The sequence below is a fragment of the Haliotis rubra genome, unplaced genomic scaffold (genome assembly GCF_003918875.1).
Source record: "Haliotis rubra isolate DU_JTF1 unplaced genomic scaffold, ASM391887v1 Scf11, whole genome shotgun sequence".
NCBI lineage: Eukaryota > Metazoa > Mollusca > Gastropoda > Lepetellida > Haliotidae > Haliotis > Haliotis rubra.
Window position 1 is genome coordinate 3,331,365 of NW_025765003.1, and position 16,086 is coordinate 3,347,450.

The window sequence follows — 16,086 nt, forward strand, 5'->3', positions numbered from 1 at the left end:
TTCTACTGAAACACCTTCATTCTTGATTGGGACATGAATGAGAATATACAAATGCAACATAATGATGAACAACAATGATGAACAACAGAGATGAGTGAAACAGGATAAATTATAGTGACAGTCACAGCAAGTTCACATCTCAAGGTCACTGCTTCTTGTTTCCGCTGTAGCACTGTTACATCTCAGAGTTTTCTTTTCCATGGTAACACTGTTACCACAAAGTCTCCTTCTTTTCTTGTCACCATGGCAGCACCATCAGAGCATCTGCACATCATGGATTCAGTTTCCCCCATCTTCTCATGGTTACCATGGTTACACTGTATCATCCAGTGCACAATCTTTAGTCATCCATACCATCTCACTGTTACCATGGTAACAATGTCAAAGCAAGAGTGTATCATTCAGTCCAACCCATCTTATTGTCAGTGTATCATTCAGTCCAACCCATCTTATTGTCACCATGGTAACAGTGCCACAATGAGTGCACATAATTCAGTCCCACCCATCTTATTGTCACCATGGTAACACTGTCACACCGAGGACACATCATTCAGTCTTCCTCTTCTTCATCATCACCAAAAGACAATAAGTTGGAGTTTTTTACTTTTTTAGATGATGACTGTTTATCTTTCTTCTCCTTCTTCTTCTTTCCTGTTGTGCTTACTGATAGTTCTGCATTGGTTTCCGACTCTGCTGATCTCTTCACAGGTTTCTTAAACGTGATCTTGCCTTCCGAGGTGATGTCATCCACACTGGCAGCTGAAACAGAAAACAATGAATGATACAACAACTTAGATATGTCATAAGTGTATGGTAGCATTAACATGGTGCTTGTTTGGTGTCATACTCAGCATTATTACCCATATGGTGAAACATAACCAGTGTCATATACAATGTATGTCATATGTGCACATATCACTTTTGCCCAGCAACTATTGTTTCTGTATTGCATCGTCTGTGATGTCATTTAACAATTGAACAATGAACAGGGCAGTCACACTTGCTTACCATGTTTTACTATGTACATGAACAAAATGGATAATAAAGAAATCATTACACTTGTAAGTGTGCCACACGACTTATATGAAACTCATGCAAAATACAAAATTTCACACTCGTTTCGTTTAAGTCGTATGACACATTTGCCTGTGTAATAATCTCTATATATTCCAGCTAAGCAATGGGGGCTGTAAATAATCAAAACTGGACAACACAGTTTAGTGATTGATATTATGAGCATTGACCCACAATGTTGGAGTGGAATTACAGGTAATCAACATCGACCCACAATGTTGGAGTGGAATTACAGGTAATCAACATCGACTCAACATCCCCCACAATGTTGGAGTGGAATTACAGGTAATCAACATCGACCCACAATGTTGGAGTGGAATTACAGGTAATCAACATCGACCCACAATGTTGGAGTGGAATTACAGGTAATCAACATCGACCCACAATGTTGGAGTGGAATTACAGGTAATCAACATCGACCCACAATGTTGGAGTGGAATTACAGGTAATCAACATCGACCCACAATGTTGGAGTGGAATTACAGGTAATCAACATCGACCCACAATGTTGGAGTGGAATTACAGGTAATCAACATCGACCCACAATGTTGGAGTGGAATTACAGGTAATCAACACAGGTAATCAACATCGACCCACAATGTTGGAGTGGAATTACAGGTAATCAACATCGACCCACAATGTTGGAGTGGAATTACAGGTAATCAACATCGACCCACAATGTTGGAGTGGAATTACAGGTAATCAACATCGACCCACAATGTTGGAGTGGAATTACAGGTAATCAACATCATCTCACAATGTTGGAGTGGAATTACAGGTAATCAACATCGAACAATGTTGGAGTGGAATTACAGGTAATCAACAAGATCCTGAGCCTGATCATCGGAATCATTACGCCTCCTATGACAATACAGCTGCTGGGATACCCTTTTGATGTAAATAACTGTCACCACGGCAGTGATCAGTCTTCATTAACAATTGATAGTACCACTAGTCACCATCAGGGAGTAAGACGGCTAACATTCAGGCAGCTTACACCTTGTATGCTGGTTTGAGTGACTGAGTGAGGGACTTTAGTTTTTGATCGCTTGCAGCAAAAGTCCAGCAATATCACAGCAGGGGACACCAGAAATGGGCTTCACATATTGTACCCATGTGGGGAATTGAACCTGGGCTTCAGCGTGTGATTAGGATATTACACTTTAACCACTAGGCTACCCCGTCACCCCTTGTATGCAAGAAGAGGGTAGCCAGTGTGCAAGAAGCACCATGGCACGTAGCTGGTCTGACCTGTAGTTTTCGGAATTGGTTAAAATTTCATAATTCATGATTGGTTCATTTCAACTGATCAATCATCGAAAATAATTGATTAGCGTCATTTATCAAATTTTCCTGGTTATGTTTGTTAATGCACAAAAAATAAAGAAAAAACATGTAGTTCTTTCAGGGTTTTGTTTTTGCAAATTGCACAAAATGCATTTGCAAATTTCATATCTTTAAAGCATATCCAGTATGGTTGGAACATAAATTTCTTGGAGTCTTTACGATAAATTCAGTCATGACTTGGAACGAGCTTGCAGTGGTCATGAAATGTAACAGACAAAACCAACCTTGTGAAAAATATTTTTAATGCAAACAAGTGCTCCAAAATCGTCTGTGTTCGATTATGAGAAAACATGATCGATTGCTTGGTCGTTTAGTCACTGCGACCAATCTTCGATCATTTTAATTAATTGGACCACCACTACTGACCTGAAATCTCAAAAGGAGAGTTGCTGTTACGAATGCCTTGACAACTCAACAAGAAGACAAAGTCATCAATATCCCCCGCAGTGTACATACATGTGCGTGTGTGTACATACATGTGTGTTTGAATGTGCATGTGTGTGCGTGCGCGAGCGTGCATGTGTGTGTGTGTGTGTGTGTGTGTGTCAGCTCTACAAGTGTCACTTTATTGTGCTTGCCCACTGATATATGTGTGCGCATGTGTGTGTGTGTGCGTGTGTCAGCTCTACAAGTGTCACTTTATTGTGCTTGCCCACTGATATAATATCCAGGTATGAGATGGATACCCTACTCAGACACAATACATGGACTCTGATCTGTTTTTCCCCTTAATGTCAAGTGCCAGGCCCCAATCTCTCGAAACAAACTTAAGTCTGAGTTTTGACTTAAAGGGCCACTGATCCAGAGCGATTAATGTTTCTCGCCAACAGTCTGATTACGAACCCAAGATGCAGGCTGGTCGATACCTGCTCACTCGACCGTGGCGGGCACTGGGCTACTGTCCACCTTGACAGAATTTCTTCAACCTAACATTAGGATGGGTGGATGCCTGTTATTTGAAAATATCCCTGGTAGTTCTTGTCTGACTGTAATAAAGAATCCCAGCAGTGTAAACATTTTCAGATTTTCTACTGCCTGGATGGTATAATGACTGATCCAATTTGATCCTATTTCTGTGTTTTTTACCTTGATATTCAATCATGTCATGTAAAAATATGATGTTTATTACCTATGCTATGATATTAAAAACACACATTTGATGTATTTGAATCCGTAAACTAAACAACCTCACCTTGCCATTGCTAGAAAAATTTGGCCTATAAGTTTTTGTCAGGCAATCAAATTTACATGCAATACAGCGATTACTACTCCCTTTCTGTAACCCGTGTTTGGTTGTTAACCTACACGTTATTTGTGATCATTCACTTGATGGTCAGTTAATGATTTTATAACAGGTATAATTAGTGGTAACACCACTCAGAGTACCCGACAAAGGTTCCCATTTGGCATTTCCTGTGTCTGGAGTACATGCTCAACATTATAAATTAAGGTCTGATGTGGCAAATGTATTACATCTTATGTAATATGCACATGGAAGTGCAGCAAGAGGGATTATCAGCTAAATTACAAAAACAAACATCGATCAAAGGATTAACCAATAACACGCTGATTGATTAATTGCTTTTATCTTGCACAGTGGATTTGTCAAAAGGTAGTGTTTATGTATGTAGATTTACTAAACTATACTGAATACACCCTGTCGTAAAGTGCCTGTGTAAAAACAATGTCCTCCCTTCAAAGGATTAACCGCCAAAACATTGATTGATTGCTCATTATTGGCTAACTAAATTAAAGAATGGCGGACATCATGCAATTAGTTGCCAGGTGTGCTATCTTGGGTGACCAATCAGACTCTACACCAATGTGAAAAACCTGAAACGATATATCACTTTTTCGCATATTAGACTGTTACAAGACACATGACATGGAGCAGGATTCTTTGTCAGCCGAAGGTGAATGGCATGTCGTTCCTTTATGTGGATATTGATGGATACATTCCTCGAACAAGGTAGGATAGCCTGACATTGTTGCTGTAACTTTAGTCTGTTTTAATTTTAATATTTGCATTTTGTTTTTATTCATTTGTTGTAGCATCATACAGAATCATTATTTCGCCATGAGGTGTAATGAGACAGACAACATACACTAGATCGTACTTGGAACGTGTGTGTGAAATAATACATAATCGACGTTGGCAATCTATTAAATGTCTAGATATTACAGTCATGTTATAAATTCACAATGAGTATAAGCAGATAGTGTGCATATTATTAGGTTTGCAAATGCATACAAATATGATAATATACTAATTAGTATTATAAGACAAAATATAAAGACGTACAGTGACTTCATTATATTTCAGTCCTAACATTTTTCACCACTGGCAGATGGTTAAATTTCAAAATGTTTTCCTTTGTTATCAAATTAATGAAGATGGAAATATTATCAAGTAAAAAAATATTTCCTCTTTGTTGATCAATCTATACTTATACTATCAATTGTGCATGCTGGTAGCGCAGCAGAGGTCACGAACCAGTCAAGAATTATGGGATATCATCTGGGTACTCACAGGAAACAACAATAACAAAAGCAACAATCAGTCCACGGAAATTGCTCTGGATCAGTGGCCCTTTAAGTTAAAAACACAGAAAAATGCATTTCCCAGAATAAACTGAAATCGATATTAGACTCAAACATAGCAGACAATTTGAGTTCGGTGGATAGATTATTTACGTTGTTTGGGCTTTTTTTATTCTAAAAATGCAGTTGAGTTAAAAATTCAGCTGTTTCAAATTGTCAAACTCAGTTTGAAATTTGAGTAAAATCTGAAGTTTGTTTGGAGAAATCGTTGCCTGATGTGGTAGCAACAAGTATATCTTTTAGCACTTTGCCTGGGAATGGAACCCCCAAACTTCCACTCCGTGGACAGACACTTGTAGATGCGAGAAAAACTAAAATTTTCAGGTTCAGTTGCATAAACTACACCTGGGGACAACAAATGCATGACGGATGATGTGCAGAGGGTATTAGAGGGGATTCAGGATTCAGACGTGTTTTATGTGGGATGCAAATATATATAATCACATTTCATGTTACAGATTCAAAATTAAAAAAGAATAGTGTAAGTAATAATTCATTTTTGACATTATATTTTTCAATTTTTCATAAAACTGACTTTAAATAGACTCTGATTTGTACTAAGTATTATTTGGATTCAGTGGTGAGAATAGTAGCAAATATTATATCGTATTTTGGATTCAGGGGAGAATGGGGTTGGCACGCTAACTAAAGATACCTGTTTTCTCTGACTCCTTCTTGGCATTGTCAGCTTGATCTTCTGTGAGATCCCCATCCTTGAGGACAACAACCACGGGCTTCTCATCGTCCAACTCGGGTGCATCCTCATCAGAGTCAAACTCAGGTTGTTGAAGCTGGGAGAGTGAGAGAAAAGTCATGGCATGTCTAAGGGAGAGAACTCTAGCCTGTCTGAAAGACAGAGTGGATGTACACATTTGGAAATTAAACTAAACTTATTTTCTTTTGGGACACAGTAAAACAATCTAGTCTTATTGGTTGTCGTTTACTCATTCAGGAATACGTTTACATGGCCGAACACTGGATTTGAACATGAATAAAAAGGATAAAGTATTGCCACCGTAACGAAAAAGAATATAAAACAAAACATTTGATCTCAATGTGACATACATTTATCATATGTCTGACTCTAATCGTTCCTGAATTAGGGAGACTAAGTGTGGTTTGATTGCGTAATAAAAATACATCTATTCTAACATCAGCTAAGTTCCAACTCAAAGAAGAAGTTAGCCCACCTTTGTGTTGACGGTGGGCCCTTCTTTGTACCCGATCCTTTGCTTGAATTGTTTTATGAAAGACGGTTCATCATTCTCGACATATTGTACACCATTTCTGGCATTTCTGCCACCGCGTCCCGGCATTATCAGTAGGTAAATATAGCCAGAAATGTATTAATCATGGGTCAGGTTCTTGTCATTCGGTCAGTTGTCGTAAACAAAGGGCGGGTAACTCTAAAATTACCTACGAGTTTGTTGGTCGAGTTTGTTGTGGTCAAAGGGCGCATAACTCTACCGTGGACTGTCAAGACAGAATATTGTTTAAATTTTTCACAGTGCAGGAATAGTATTTTTCAGAAGACTGACTGTTTTTTTGTATTTTGTCCTAATGCACTATATTATCAGGGAAGGAGATCCAGAACTGACTCATAATGTAATGCAAGTATACCTGTAATGAGGGATTATACAGGATTCATTCTTGTGACCACTGCTCTTGATCATCCCAAATGGCATCAAACTGATAGGTGATTTAAAATTTGACCTGTTTTGTTTCCTAGCAAAGAAAAAATGGCAGCACCAATACAGCAACTGGCAAGTCTAGCTAAAAAATGCTTTGATAAAACACAAGGAACTGTTTCTGAAGAACAGTTAAAAGATGTTGTATCAGCAATGAACAAAATCCAAGCAAAAGACCTAAAATTTGATTCAAGTGCTGTGAAGATAAATGACAGCACTGGAGGAGCCCCAGTAACGTTCATCCATGTGTATAAAAATGACATCTTTTCCGTGAGAATATTTGTGATTAAACCATCAGGTACAATCCCCCTGCATGATCACCCGGGGATGTACGGCCTGTGCAAAGTCCTTCACGGCTCAGTTCATTTGAGGAGTTTCACTGAAACTGAGGATCAAGACATTCGAGGCCCACATTTCCAACATTTGGGGGAAAATCCTAGGGTGGTGAAATCTGTCCGTCTGCATCAGGACTTGATTGTGACCGGCAACGATGACTGTTGCTTCCTGACTCCTAGAGAAGGGAACTACCATGAGATTCTGCCAGTAGATGGGATGGCGGCATTTCTGGATGTCCTGGCTCCCCCATACAGCCATGGTCGGGAGTGTCATTACTTTGAAGAGCTAGGTAGTAATGTACTGACTTCAGGTGTTACTGATGTCGGTGTTCGATTGCTCAAACAGATACCAGCACCATCAAGTTACTGGTGTGACAGACTGGTTTACAAGGGGCCCTCTATTGAAAGTTGATCAGACTTCATCTATTCTTCAACCTATTCTCCAGAAAAAAGGGGTAATTAAGTGTTTTCAAAAAGTATCGACAGCATCAGATTACCATTGCAACAGACTTCTTTGTGGAATAATTCATCATGAGACTGCATACTTGGGTATGTTCAATGTGCATACCATTTTAACAGTGGACCAATATGCTTTTGAGTTATCTCCCCTGGAAAGTATACAACCCTAGCTGCCAGTGAGGCACGAGAAGTCACACTTCCATCTTATCCTTCAGAGTACCCATTTACTGCTAGACATATTGCCTACATATTCAACTATGACACTTTACAGGGGTGGAAATAACTTTAAAATTGCTAGTGTACTCCGGTACAGTGGCACATGTAAAATCACTTGCCCTGATATTTTTTCCACTATAAAGGCCGATTTTCTTCTTGAGTTTTTAAATAAACAACATAATTAACATTGGAAAGTCAACTGGACACCGGTACAGCATGATATGCAAATTTGCCTGCCCAACAGAAAAGAAACACTGGACTGGGACGACGGGCAATGGGTTATTTCCACCCCTGCTTTAAACAGTGACTTGCCTAGGAAACACTACAAGTGCTACAGACTATAGGTTACAATTAAATATCAATTATCAACATTATTGGCATTTAAGTGCCAGATCCTCCTGTTACCAAGTTGTGAATAGGTTTTATAGAATGTTTTACCCATCATCCTATTCCTGAAAATATGTCAGTTTCTTGACATTGCTTGGAAACATCTCCAGTCTCACTAAGATCCAATCGTGTACTCTCTATAACACTAGCTTTATATGATAAATGAATTATACCACTACTTGCCCAGTCCAGTCAGGTCATATCACAGGAATAGCATGCCAGCTGTGATGTAACACACTCAGTTACTGTATGAGTATGTGGTGCCATGTGCTCCAATGAACAAGGCACAGGTCACAAATCAAGAGAAGTTAAGTTACTTTGTCACAGATAGTGGTTGGATGGAAGACCGCATTCAACAATTCAGTTCTGGTCCTGCCCCACACGTGTAGTGCCTCCTAAGACAAGTGTTTTTGTGTTCAAAATAAGCCACTGTTCACAGTGACAATCTCATGGGTTTTTTTCTAGTTGTTTCAGGCGCCACTGACTATGCCACCCAGTATAGAAAAATAACGGCCCACCACTGTACAATAATTACATGCATAACAATTTTTTGTAAATAAATTCCAATTTCATCTGATCTTGATTCATACCATTTATTTACAGTAAATAAAATAAAAATGAGACTCTCCTCATAGTCGTCTAAACAGCCTAGCCAGATGGCATGGTACAAATTAGGGTGCAAACAGGAACTACATTCAAGTTCATGGGGATTTACCTAGGTTTGCTCAGAGGATGATATTTGGCCCCAAATCTACAAGCGGAAATGTTGCAGGACATGACATTTGCTTCAGCTGTTGGGAGGGGCAGTGGGGTAGCCTATTGGTTAAAGCATCGCTCGTCACGCTGAAGACCTGGTTTTGATTCCCCACATGGGTACAATATGTGAAGCCCATTCCTAGTGTTCCCCACCGTGATATTGCTAAAAGTGGCATAAAACTAAACCCACTCACTCACTCACTCATGGACTCAGCAGTGGGGCTAACTGAACTAAACTGACATTGCAGCCTGTGATCTGCATTTCAAGAAACATCCGAGCACTGCTGTCAATGGGTCTCAAACGCATAATGACTATGAAGAACAATCTTGCAGTGTTACAAGTGAGTTTGAAACTAAGGGCTCTTTATCACACAATCTTGCAGTGTTACAAGTGAGTTTGAAACTAAGGGATCTTTGTGGCACAATCTTGCAGTGTTACAAGTGAGTTTGAAACTAAGGGATCTTTGTCGCACAATCTTGCAGTGTTACAAGTGAGTTTGAAACTAAAGGGATCTTTGTGGCACAATCTTGCAGTGTTACAAGTGAGTTTGAAACTAAGGGATCTTTGTGGCACAATCTTGCAGTGTTACAAGTGAGTTTGAAACTAAGGGATCTCTGTCGCACAATCTTGCAGTGTTACAAGTGAGTTTGAAACTAAGGGATCTTTGTGGCACAATCTTGCAGTGTTACAAGTGAGTTTGAAACTAAGGGATCTTTGTGGCACAATCTTGCAGTGTTACAAGTGAGTTTGAAACTAAGGGATCTTTGTGGCACAATCTTGCAGTGTTACAAGTGAGTTTGAAACTAAGGGCTCTTTGTCGCACAATCTTGCAGTGTTACAAGTGAGTTTGAAACTAAGGGCTCTTTGTACAAGTGCACAATCTTGCAGTGTTACAAGTGAGTTTGAAACTAAAGGATCTTTGTGGCACAATCTTGCAGTGTTACAAGTGAGTTTGAAACTAAGGGATCTCTGTCGCACAATCTTGCAGTGTTACAAGTGAGTTTGAAACTAAGGGATCTTTGTCGCACAATCTTGCAGTGTTACAAGTGAGTTTGAAACTAAGGGATCTTTGTGGCACAATCTTGCAGTGTTACAAGTGAGTTTGAAACCAAGGGATCTTTGTGGCACAGTCTTGCAGTGTTACAAGTGAGTTTGAAACTAAGGGATCTCTGTCGCACAATCTTGCAGTGTTACAAGTGAGTTTGAAACCAAGGGATAGTTGTGGCACAATCTTGCAGTGTTACAAGTGAGTTTGAAACTAAGGGATCTTTGTGGCACAATCTTGCAGTGTTACAAGTGAGTTTGAAACTAAGGGATCTTTGTGGCAACCCGAATGTTAAGAGTCAAAGATTGAGATTCAGATTCCCCGACTGAAATTCTACAGGAACAAAGCTGTTGAAATACAGTCACTTCTTTCATTCACTGCTTTGGGTTCACTTTGGTTTGAAATTGAGACGCTTAATTTTTGGAGTAACGTTCATAAAGCATGTATATGTGACTGCCATGGTACGGAAAACCCTCCCTCTCCAAGTACAGCCATGCGCAACATGTGATTCTCGGGGAAGTAACTGTAAACCTATATACATGGTGCTACGTCTTATCACTGACAAATAATAACGTGTGTCAGGTCTAGATTAAATTTCAGTATTCAGCAGCTGTCACATACACGACAAGAAAATATGAATCGAAACTGTGTCTACCTTTCTTCCAAATCCCCGACTTGAGATTTCAGGTCCATGTACTGAACTGTCAAGAGAAATAAAAATAATACTTCAAACACAAGACGCTATTCAATTGTTTTTTAAGGGGTAAACATAAGCGGCTATTTCGAAAACTTAATCAGAAATGAACCAAAGGAGTTGGAAACTGAATCACCATTATTTACAACATCACTGCACGGGGTTACATTGGTATTTGATTAAATAACTAAAGTAAGACATTGTAGAAGTATATCCTGGTAACTGAACTGGATATATAGACTAAAGTAATAATTCAAACACAGGACACTGTTCAACTGTTTGTGAATGAGGTGAACAAAATGACTGTTTTGCATTGATTCTGTTCACTATACCAGGACTAGAATTTCCTACCAAGTAAAACGTGATGTAGTTCTGGAGTTCTTGGACTGGGAGGGTTAGATTGACGCTCATTCGCCTCGAGTATGGGGGAGAGTAATTTCCTACTCTTCCGCCGTTCTTCTGGATACATCTTCATCTGTGGGACAAAATAGTTTAAATTGGAATCTTTGAATTTGAATAGTTGCATTGCAGACAGCGATTTAAATCACCCAGACCTAAGTTATGGATAAATCGCTAACAGAGAACATCAGCAGAAGACGCAGTGATTCAGTTTATAGGTTTCAGATTCTGCCTTCTTACCTGATATTTGGATGAGATGAAGACTTGAGCAAACAGACACAGACCAGCAACAAATTTGAAGTTGCGCAAGAGCAACAAATGTACGTGTGAACACCACCAAGTTTTGTCGGTGACTGACTGGGAACCATCGATGTTGTCATGGAACCATTCTATGACGTCATATCCACTGTTTCTGTCTATGACGTCACATCCACTGTTTCGGTCTATGACGTCACTGTTAGTATTCGCTGTACACCTTCAGGTGAGCATGGCTCCGTCTCTTCACATTACACTTCACAATACAATGTTATGTATTGAAGACACACGGATAATCGCTAACCAGATTTAAATATTTCTAGCAGCCTACTGTCAAAACTGCCGTGAATTCCATGAACATTTCTATTTTGAAAAATCAAGTATTTTGTATAGGATTAAAACGCGTGGTTACAACCCTTAACCCTCATGGTGCCTTGCACACAACTGGCTTTGTATACCGCTCAGTGCCGCACTGTGATGACATCGCTGTTTCTAAAACGTATGTATTGTAATAACAAGTGTTATAACGTTGTTATTTCTGCACACAGTTTTACTACATTGTGTAACGTTTAACTTGAGCTTATTGTCTTTCTAAGAGTATCTGACGCGATCCGAGTTAAGATGGGTGAGCATAGCCCAGTGGTAGAATGTGTGAGCATAGACCTGTTATAGAATCTGTGAGTATAGACCGGTGGTAGGATGTGTGAGTATAGACCAGTGGAAGAATGTGTGAGCATAAACCAGTGGTATAGAATGTGTGAGTATAAACCAGTGGTAGAATGTGTGAGTATAAACCAGTGGTAGAATGTGTGAGCATAAACCAGTGGTAGAAAGTGTGAGCATAAACCAGTGGTAGAATGTGTGAGTGTAAACCAGTGGTAGAATGTGTGAGTGTAAACCAGTGGTAGAAAGTGTGAGTGTAAACTAGTGGTAGAAAGTGTGAGTCTAAACCAGTGGTAGAATGTGTGAGTGTAAACCAGTGGTAGAATGTGTGAGTGTAAACCAGTGGTACAATGTGTGAGTGTAAACCAGTGGCAGAATGTATGAGTATAAACTAGTGGTAAAATGTGAGAGCATAAACCAGTGGTAAAAAGTGTCAGCATAAACCAGTGGTAGAATGTGTGAGTGTAAACCAGTGGCAGAATGTGTGAGTGTAAACCAGTGGCAGATTGTGTGAGTATAAACTAGTGGTAGAAAGTGTCAGCATAAACCAGTGGTAGAATGTGAGTGTAAACCAGTGGCAGAATGTGTGAGTGTAAACCAGTGGTAGAAAGTGTCAGCATTAACCAGTTGTATACAGTGTGCGAGCATCAACCAGTGGTAGAAAGTGTCAACATAAACCAGTTGTAAACAGGGTGCGAGCATAAACCAGTGGTATAGAATGTGTGAGCATAAACCAGTGGTATAGAATGTGTCACCATAAACCAGGTGTAGAGTGTGTGAGCATAAACCGGTGGTAGAGTGTGTGAGCATAAACCAATGGTAGAATTGGATTAACATGTGTTATAACGTTCATATTACTGCACACTGTGTATAACTACATTGTGTTACCTTACACATGTGCTGATGGTCTTTCTAAGTGTATCTGACACCTGAAGAAGCCTGAAGATCCGGGTTATGTTTGGTCTTTAGTAACCCATGCTTGTCGTAAGAGGCGACGAAAAGGATCCGGCTGTCAAGCTTGCCGACTTAATTGACACATGTCATCGTATCCCAGTTGCGTAGATCGATGCTTATGCTGTTGATCACTGGATTGTCTGGTCCAGACTCGATTATTTACACACCTCCGCCATATAGCTGGAATATTGCTGAGTGCGAAGTTAAACAACAACCAAACCAAAAGGAAACCAAATCTAAGTGTTTCTTATTACAAGTCCAAAAAGTAGATGTGCTGCTAAACTATCGGTGAAAGTGCAAGTATTTGCTACTTTCCATATATACACAATGAATAAAATATCGCAACACTCCATAGTTTTCATAGGATCAATGTGTTACCATAAACCATAGTGAAAGAAACTTAAGAAACCTTAATGTAACTTACTATCTGGATACAGGGACCCCCAATACAAACACTTTTAAATGGCAACTCTAAACGCAAAAAGAGCGAAAACCTGTAGATTATTCAGAGGAGCAAACATGACAAAAACTGACGCATGTTGTCGTGATAATGACTATGGTCATATTGCCGTAAAAATATTACACTAAAATATATCATTTACTTCAGTCTGAATGAGTTGTGTTCTACGACGCTTTTAGCAGTGTTGAATGGTTTGTTGTTAAACGCCGCATTCAGCAAGGAACGGGCTTCACAAGGACACCAGGAACGGGCTTCACCCATCCTGCTCGTGGGGAATCGAACCCGGGCCTGCGGCGTGACGAGCAAACGCTTTAACAACGTGCGGTCATTTGCAAGATTCTGGCATACAGTCTTCATGAAATCACATAAGTATCAATAAGTGTATGTATTGGGCCGTTCTGTTTAACAGGCTACTTGCCATGAATGGAAGAATGTGGTGATTTTGAGAAGGGGTGTATCATCCCTCAAAGTTGTCACTCATTGTCGATCATTGTCACTGGTTTGCTGATGTTTTCTGGTTGATAGTCGATGTATAACATCTCTTGCAGTAGCACTCAATGACGTGCCAGCATTTCACATACCAATAATTTGCCATTTTTAACAGTTGTCAGTTGAGGACACCCCATATTTGGGTATCAACAACGAAGTCAATAGATTATTCAAATTATCAAGCGCTAAGAACAGTTTGCTGAGAGAGACTATTGAATGTGACATTTTTCCTGCACAAAGAGGAACTTTTTCATGTTACTCTGAAGAAGGTGAGGTGAAGTGAAATTGGATTTTACGTCGTGCTTGAGAATATTTCGCTCATATGACGACGTGCATGCGTGTGTATGTGTATGTGCGGCTGTTGTACTAGCCCAGACTGAAGCTGGTTTTATAGTGCTAGCCCACTGAGATACCATGCCGCAGTGAAGCATGATTACCCCACTCAGACACATTATACTGACTCCGAGCCGACCAGTCCTTGTTGTACCCATTAATGCCGAGCGCCAGGCAGGGACCAACAAGTACCATATTTTAACCGTCTTTTGGTATGACGCCGTCGGGGATCGAACCCGCGACCTTCCGCTCTCCGGGCGGACGCTCTAACCACTACACCACGGAGGCGGTCTATTCTGAAGAAGGGAATTTGTCTTGTGAACATGGCTGCTGATTGTATGTATTTGTTCATTATTGTGGCAATGAAATTAGGCTTAGTGAGAAAACAAGGTTATTATGATTATACTAACACGTCAGTTAAGCCTCAGCTAGTCAATGTGTCATGTCCTTCTCATTCTGGCTTGTTCCATCAGGTTGATGTCTTGCTGTTTCTGGTTTGCATGTTGCAGTTTCTTCTTGTTCTGATGAAATTGTGTTTAATGTTGAATCATAGAAATAGAGAAGAACTTCTTCTCTATTTCTATGATTGAATCAATCCTGGCAGATCAATTTTCTTTCACCTCCAATACCTTCCTAAAGATGTGCAAGGTGATTCATTTCACATTTGGGGATTTGGTTTATAAAATTGGACATCTTCCTTGGTTTAATAGACAGAGGACAGAGCCACTGCTCTGAAAGTGAAAGTGAAAGGTTGCAGTTCAATCCCCTAGCCACCTCTTATCAACAGACATTAACAGATGGTATTTTTGTTACCTTGCCTGATATTTGGCATGAAGGGGATACAACAACATTGACTGGTTAGCTGTATTGTGTCTGAGTGGAGTATCCATGTTGAACTGCAGCATGGTGTCTCAGTGGGCTAGCACTATTTATAGTATGACCAGAAATGATTGAGAATTTTAGGAATATGTTTAATTTGATTTCTAGTATAAACAACCTTGACCAGCTATCAAGTGCTTGGTTTCTTTCAAGAGAGACAACTCCGTTAATCCGTTTTCATTAGTTTGTGAAGAGTTACCCCCCTTTGTTTACTTGCTAGCAGACGACATTTTCAGTGATCCTCAGTATGGATGATTTAGAGAAGAGGAAGTTGATTTTAGAGTATTATAACAAGGACATCAGATCAGCTAACGTTAAATTAAGTAGAACAGGCATCCCTTTGTCCACTGTTTATCGTGTTTTGAAAAATATTGCAAATGGATATGGCATTGACAGTGTAGGAAAGATAGCCCGTCCCAACGTCCGAGAAGGGTGAATTTTGTGGAGGACGGGTTAAAAAACAATCTGGTCCGTCCTCATGTCGGGTCAGTTTTAGCAAACCAATGACATAATCATTATTATATTATAACCTTTTTGAATATTTACTGCCAAAGGATACTAGAATAATCAGATGATTCCACTAGGAGAGATTTAACAGTCCAAGCTCTGTGTGTGCATATTAAATTATAGCTTAAAATAAAACAAACCAGTTTCAAGTCTTGAAATGGTGTTTTATTTATATTTGGAGGACAGGCTAGATTTTGGCAGGACTGGTAAAAAATTTGACCAGCCAGTCCTGTGGACAGGCTAGATTTTCTACATCTTTCCTACACTGGCATTGAGCACCAGGGAGGCGCAGGTAGGCCTAGAAAATTGACTGTCGGTGACAGGAGGTGGCTTGGTATTCTTGTTTCTAAAAACAAACGAAGGAGTTTAGAAAACTTAAGGCTGGATATGATTGATAGAGTAACTGTGGTTGTCTATAAGGAGACAATTAGAACTGAGCAGCATGCAATGGGTTGGCAGAAAAATCGAGGAATTCCATCACCGATCATGAAACCTGAACAAAGGGAGGTTGAACTGGTGCTTACAGCATAGACATTTTAACTGG

The 16,086-nt window shown here is 39.7% G+C and overlaps 3 protein-coding genes across 4 annotated transcripts; 1 reads left to right on the forward strand and 2 right to left on the reverse strand.

Annotated features, from left to right (window-relative positions):
- LOC124284815 (uncharacterized protein KIAA1143 homolog) lies at positions 1-6,436 on the reverse strand. Of its 2 annotated transcripts, XR_006900649.1 has the most exons (4): positions 6,213-6,436; positions 5,678-5,813; positions 449-759; positions 1-415 (listed from the first exon to the last, which is right to left on the reverse strand). XR_006900649.1 is itself a non-coding variant. In XM_046720944.1 (3 exons), exons 1-3 carry the CDS (start codon positions 6,336-6,338, stop codon positions 551-553), a joined length of 471 nt encoding a protein of 156 aa, XP_046576900.1. In that variant the 5' UTR covers positions 6,339-6,436; the 3' UTR covers positions 431-550. The 2 variants fall into 2 exon arrangements, 1 of the variants encoding a protein (XP_046576900.1); XM_046720944.1 differs by lacking the exon at positions 1-415 and having other exon boundaries at positions 431-759.
- A 150-nt stretch (positions 6,437-6,586) lies between these two features.
- LOC124284827 (2-aminoethanethiol dioxygenase-like) lies at positions 6,587-8,684 on the forward strand. Its single transcript, XM_046720953.1, has one exon. It carries the CDS (start codon positions 6,762-6,764, stop codon positions 7,455-7,457), a length of 696 nt encoding a protein of 231 aa, XP_046576909.1. The 5' UTR covers positions 6,587-6,761; the 3' UTR covers positions 7,458-8,684.
- Positions 8,685-10,438: 1,754 nt separating this feature from the next.
- Positions 10,439-11,741, reverse strand: LOC124285499. The gene is made up of 4 exons (XM_046721744.1): positions 11,716-11,741; positions 11,243-11,477; positions 10,955-11,078; positions 10,439-10,610 (listed from the first exon to the last, which is right to left on the reverse strand). The coding sequence occupies exons 1-4, from the start codon at positions 11,739-11,741 to the stop codon at positions 10,561-10,563; spliced, it is 435 nt and encodes a 144-aa protein (XP_046577700.1). The 3' UTR covers positions 10,439-10,560.
- Positions 11,742-16,086: the final 4,345 nt, after the last annotated feature.

What these genes read in the sequence shown, in the direction of transcription:
- LOC124284815 (XM_046720944.1), bottom strand. Translation starts at nt 6,338, where the DNA reads ATGCCGGGACGCGGTGGCAGAAATGCCAGAAATGGTGTACAATATGTC. An exon ending in GGCCCACCGTCAACACAAAG is followed by an intron (nt 5,814 to 6,212) that starts GTGGGCTAACTT and finishes TCACTCTCCCAG; the next exon opens with CTTCAACAACCTGAGTTTGA. An exon ending in GAAGGAGTCAGAGAAAACAG is followed by an intron (nt 760 to 5,677) that starts GTATCTTTAGTT and finishes TTTCTGTTTCAG; the next exon opens with CTGCCAGTGTGGATGACATC.
- LOC124284827 (XM_046720953.1), top strand. Translation starts at nt 6,762, where the DNA reads ATGGCAGCACCAATACAGCAACTGGCAAGTCTAGCTAAAAAATGCTTT.
- LOC124285499 (XM_046721744.1), bottom strand. Translation starts at nt 11,741, where the DNA reads ATGTCATCACAGTGCGGCACTGAGCG. An exon ending in TCACAGTGCGGCACTGAGCG is followed by an intron (nt 11,478 to 11,715) that starts GTATACAAAGCC and finishes GCTCACCTGAAG; the next exon opens with GTGTACAGCGAATACTAACA. An exon ending in TCATCTCATCCAAATATCAG is followed by an intron (nt 11,079 to 11,242) that starts GTAAGAAGGCAG and finishes TTTGTCCCACAG; the next exon opens with ATGAAGATGTATCCAGAAGA.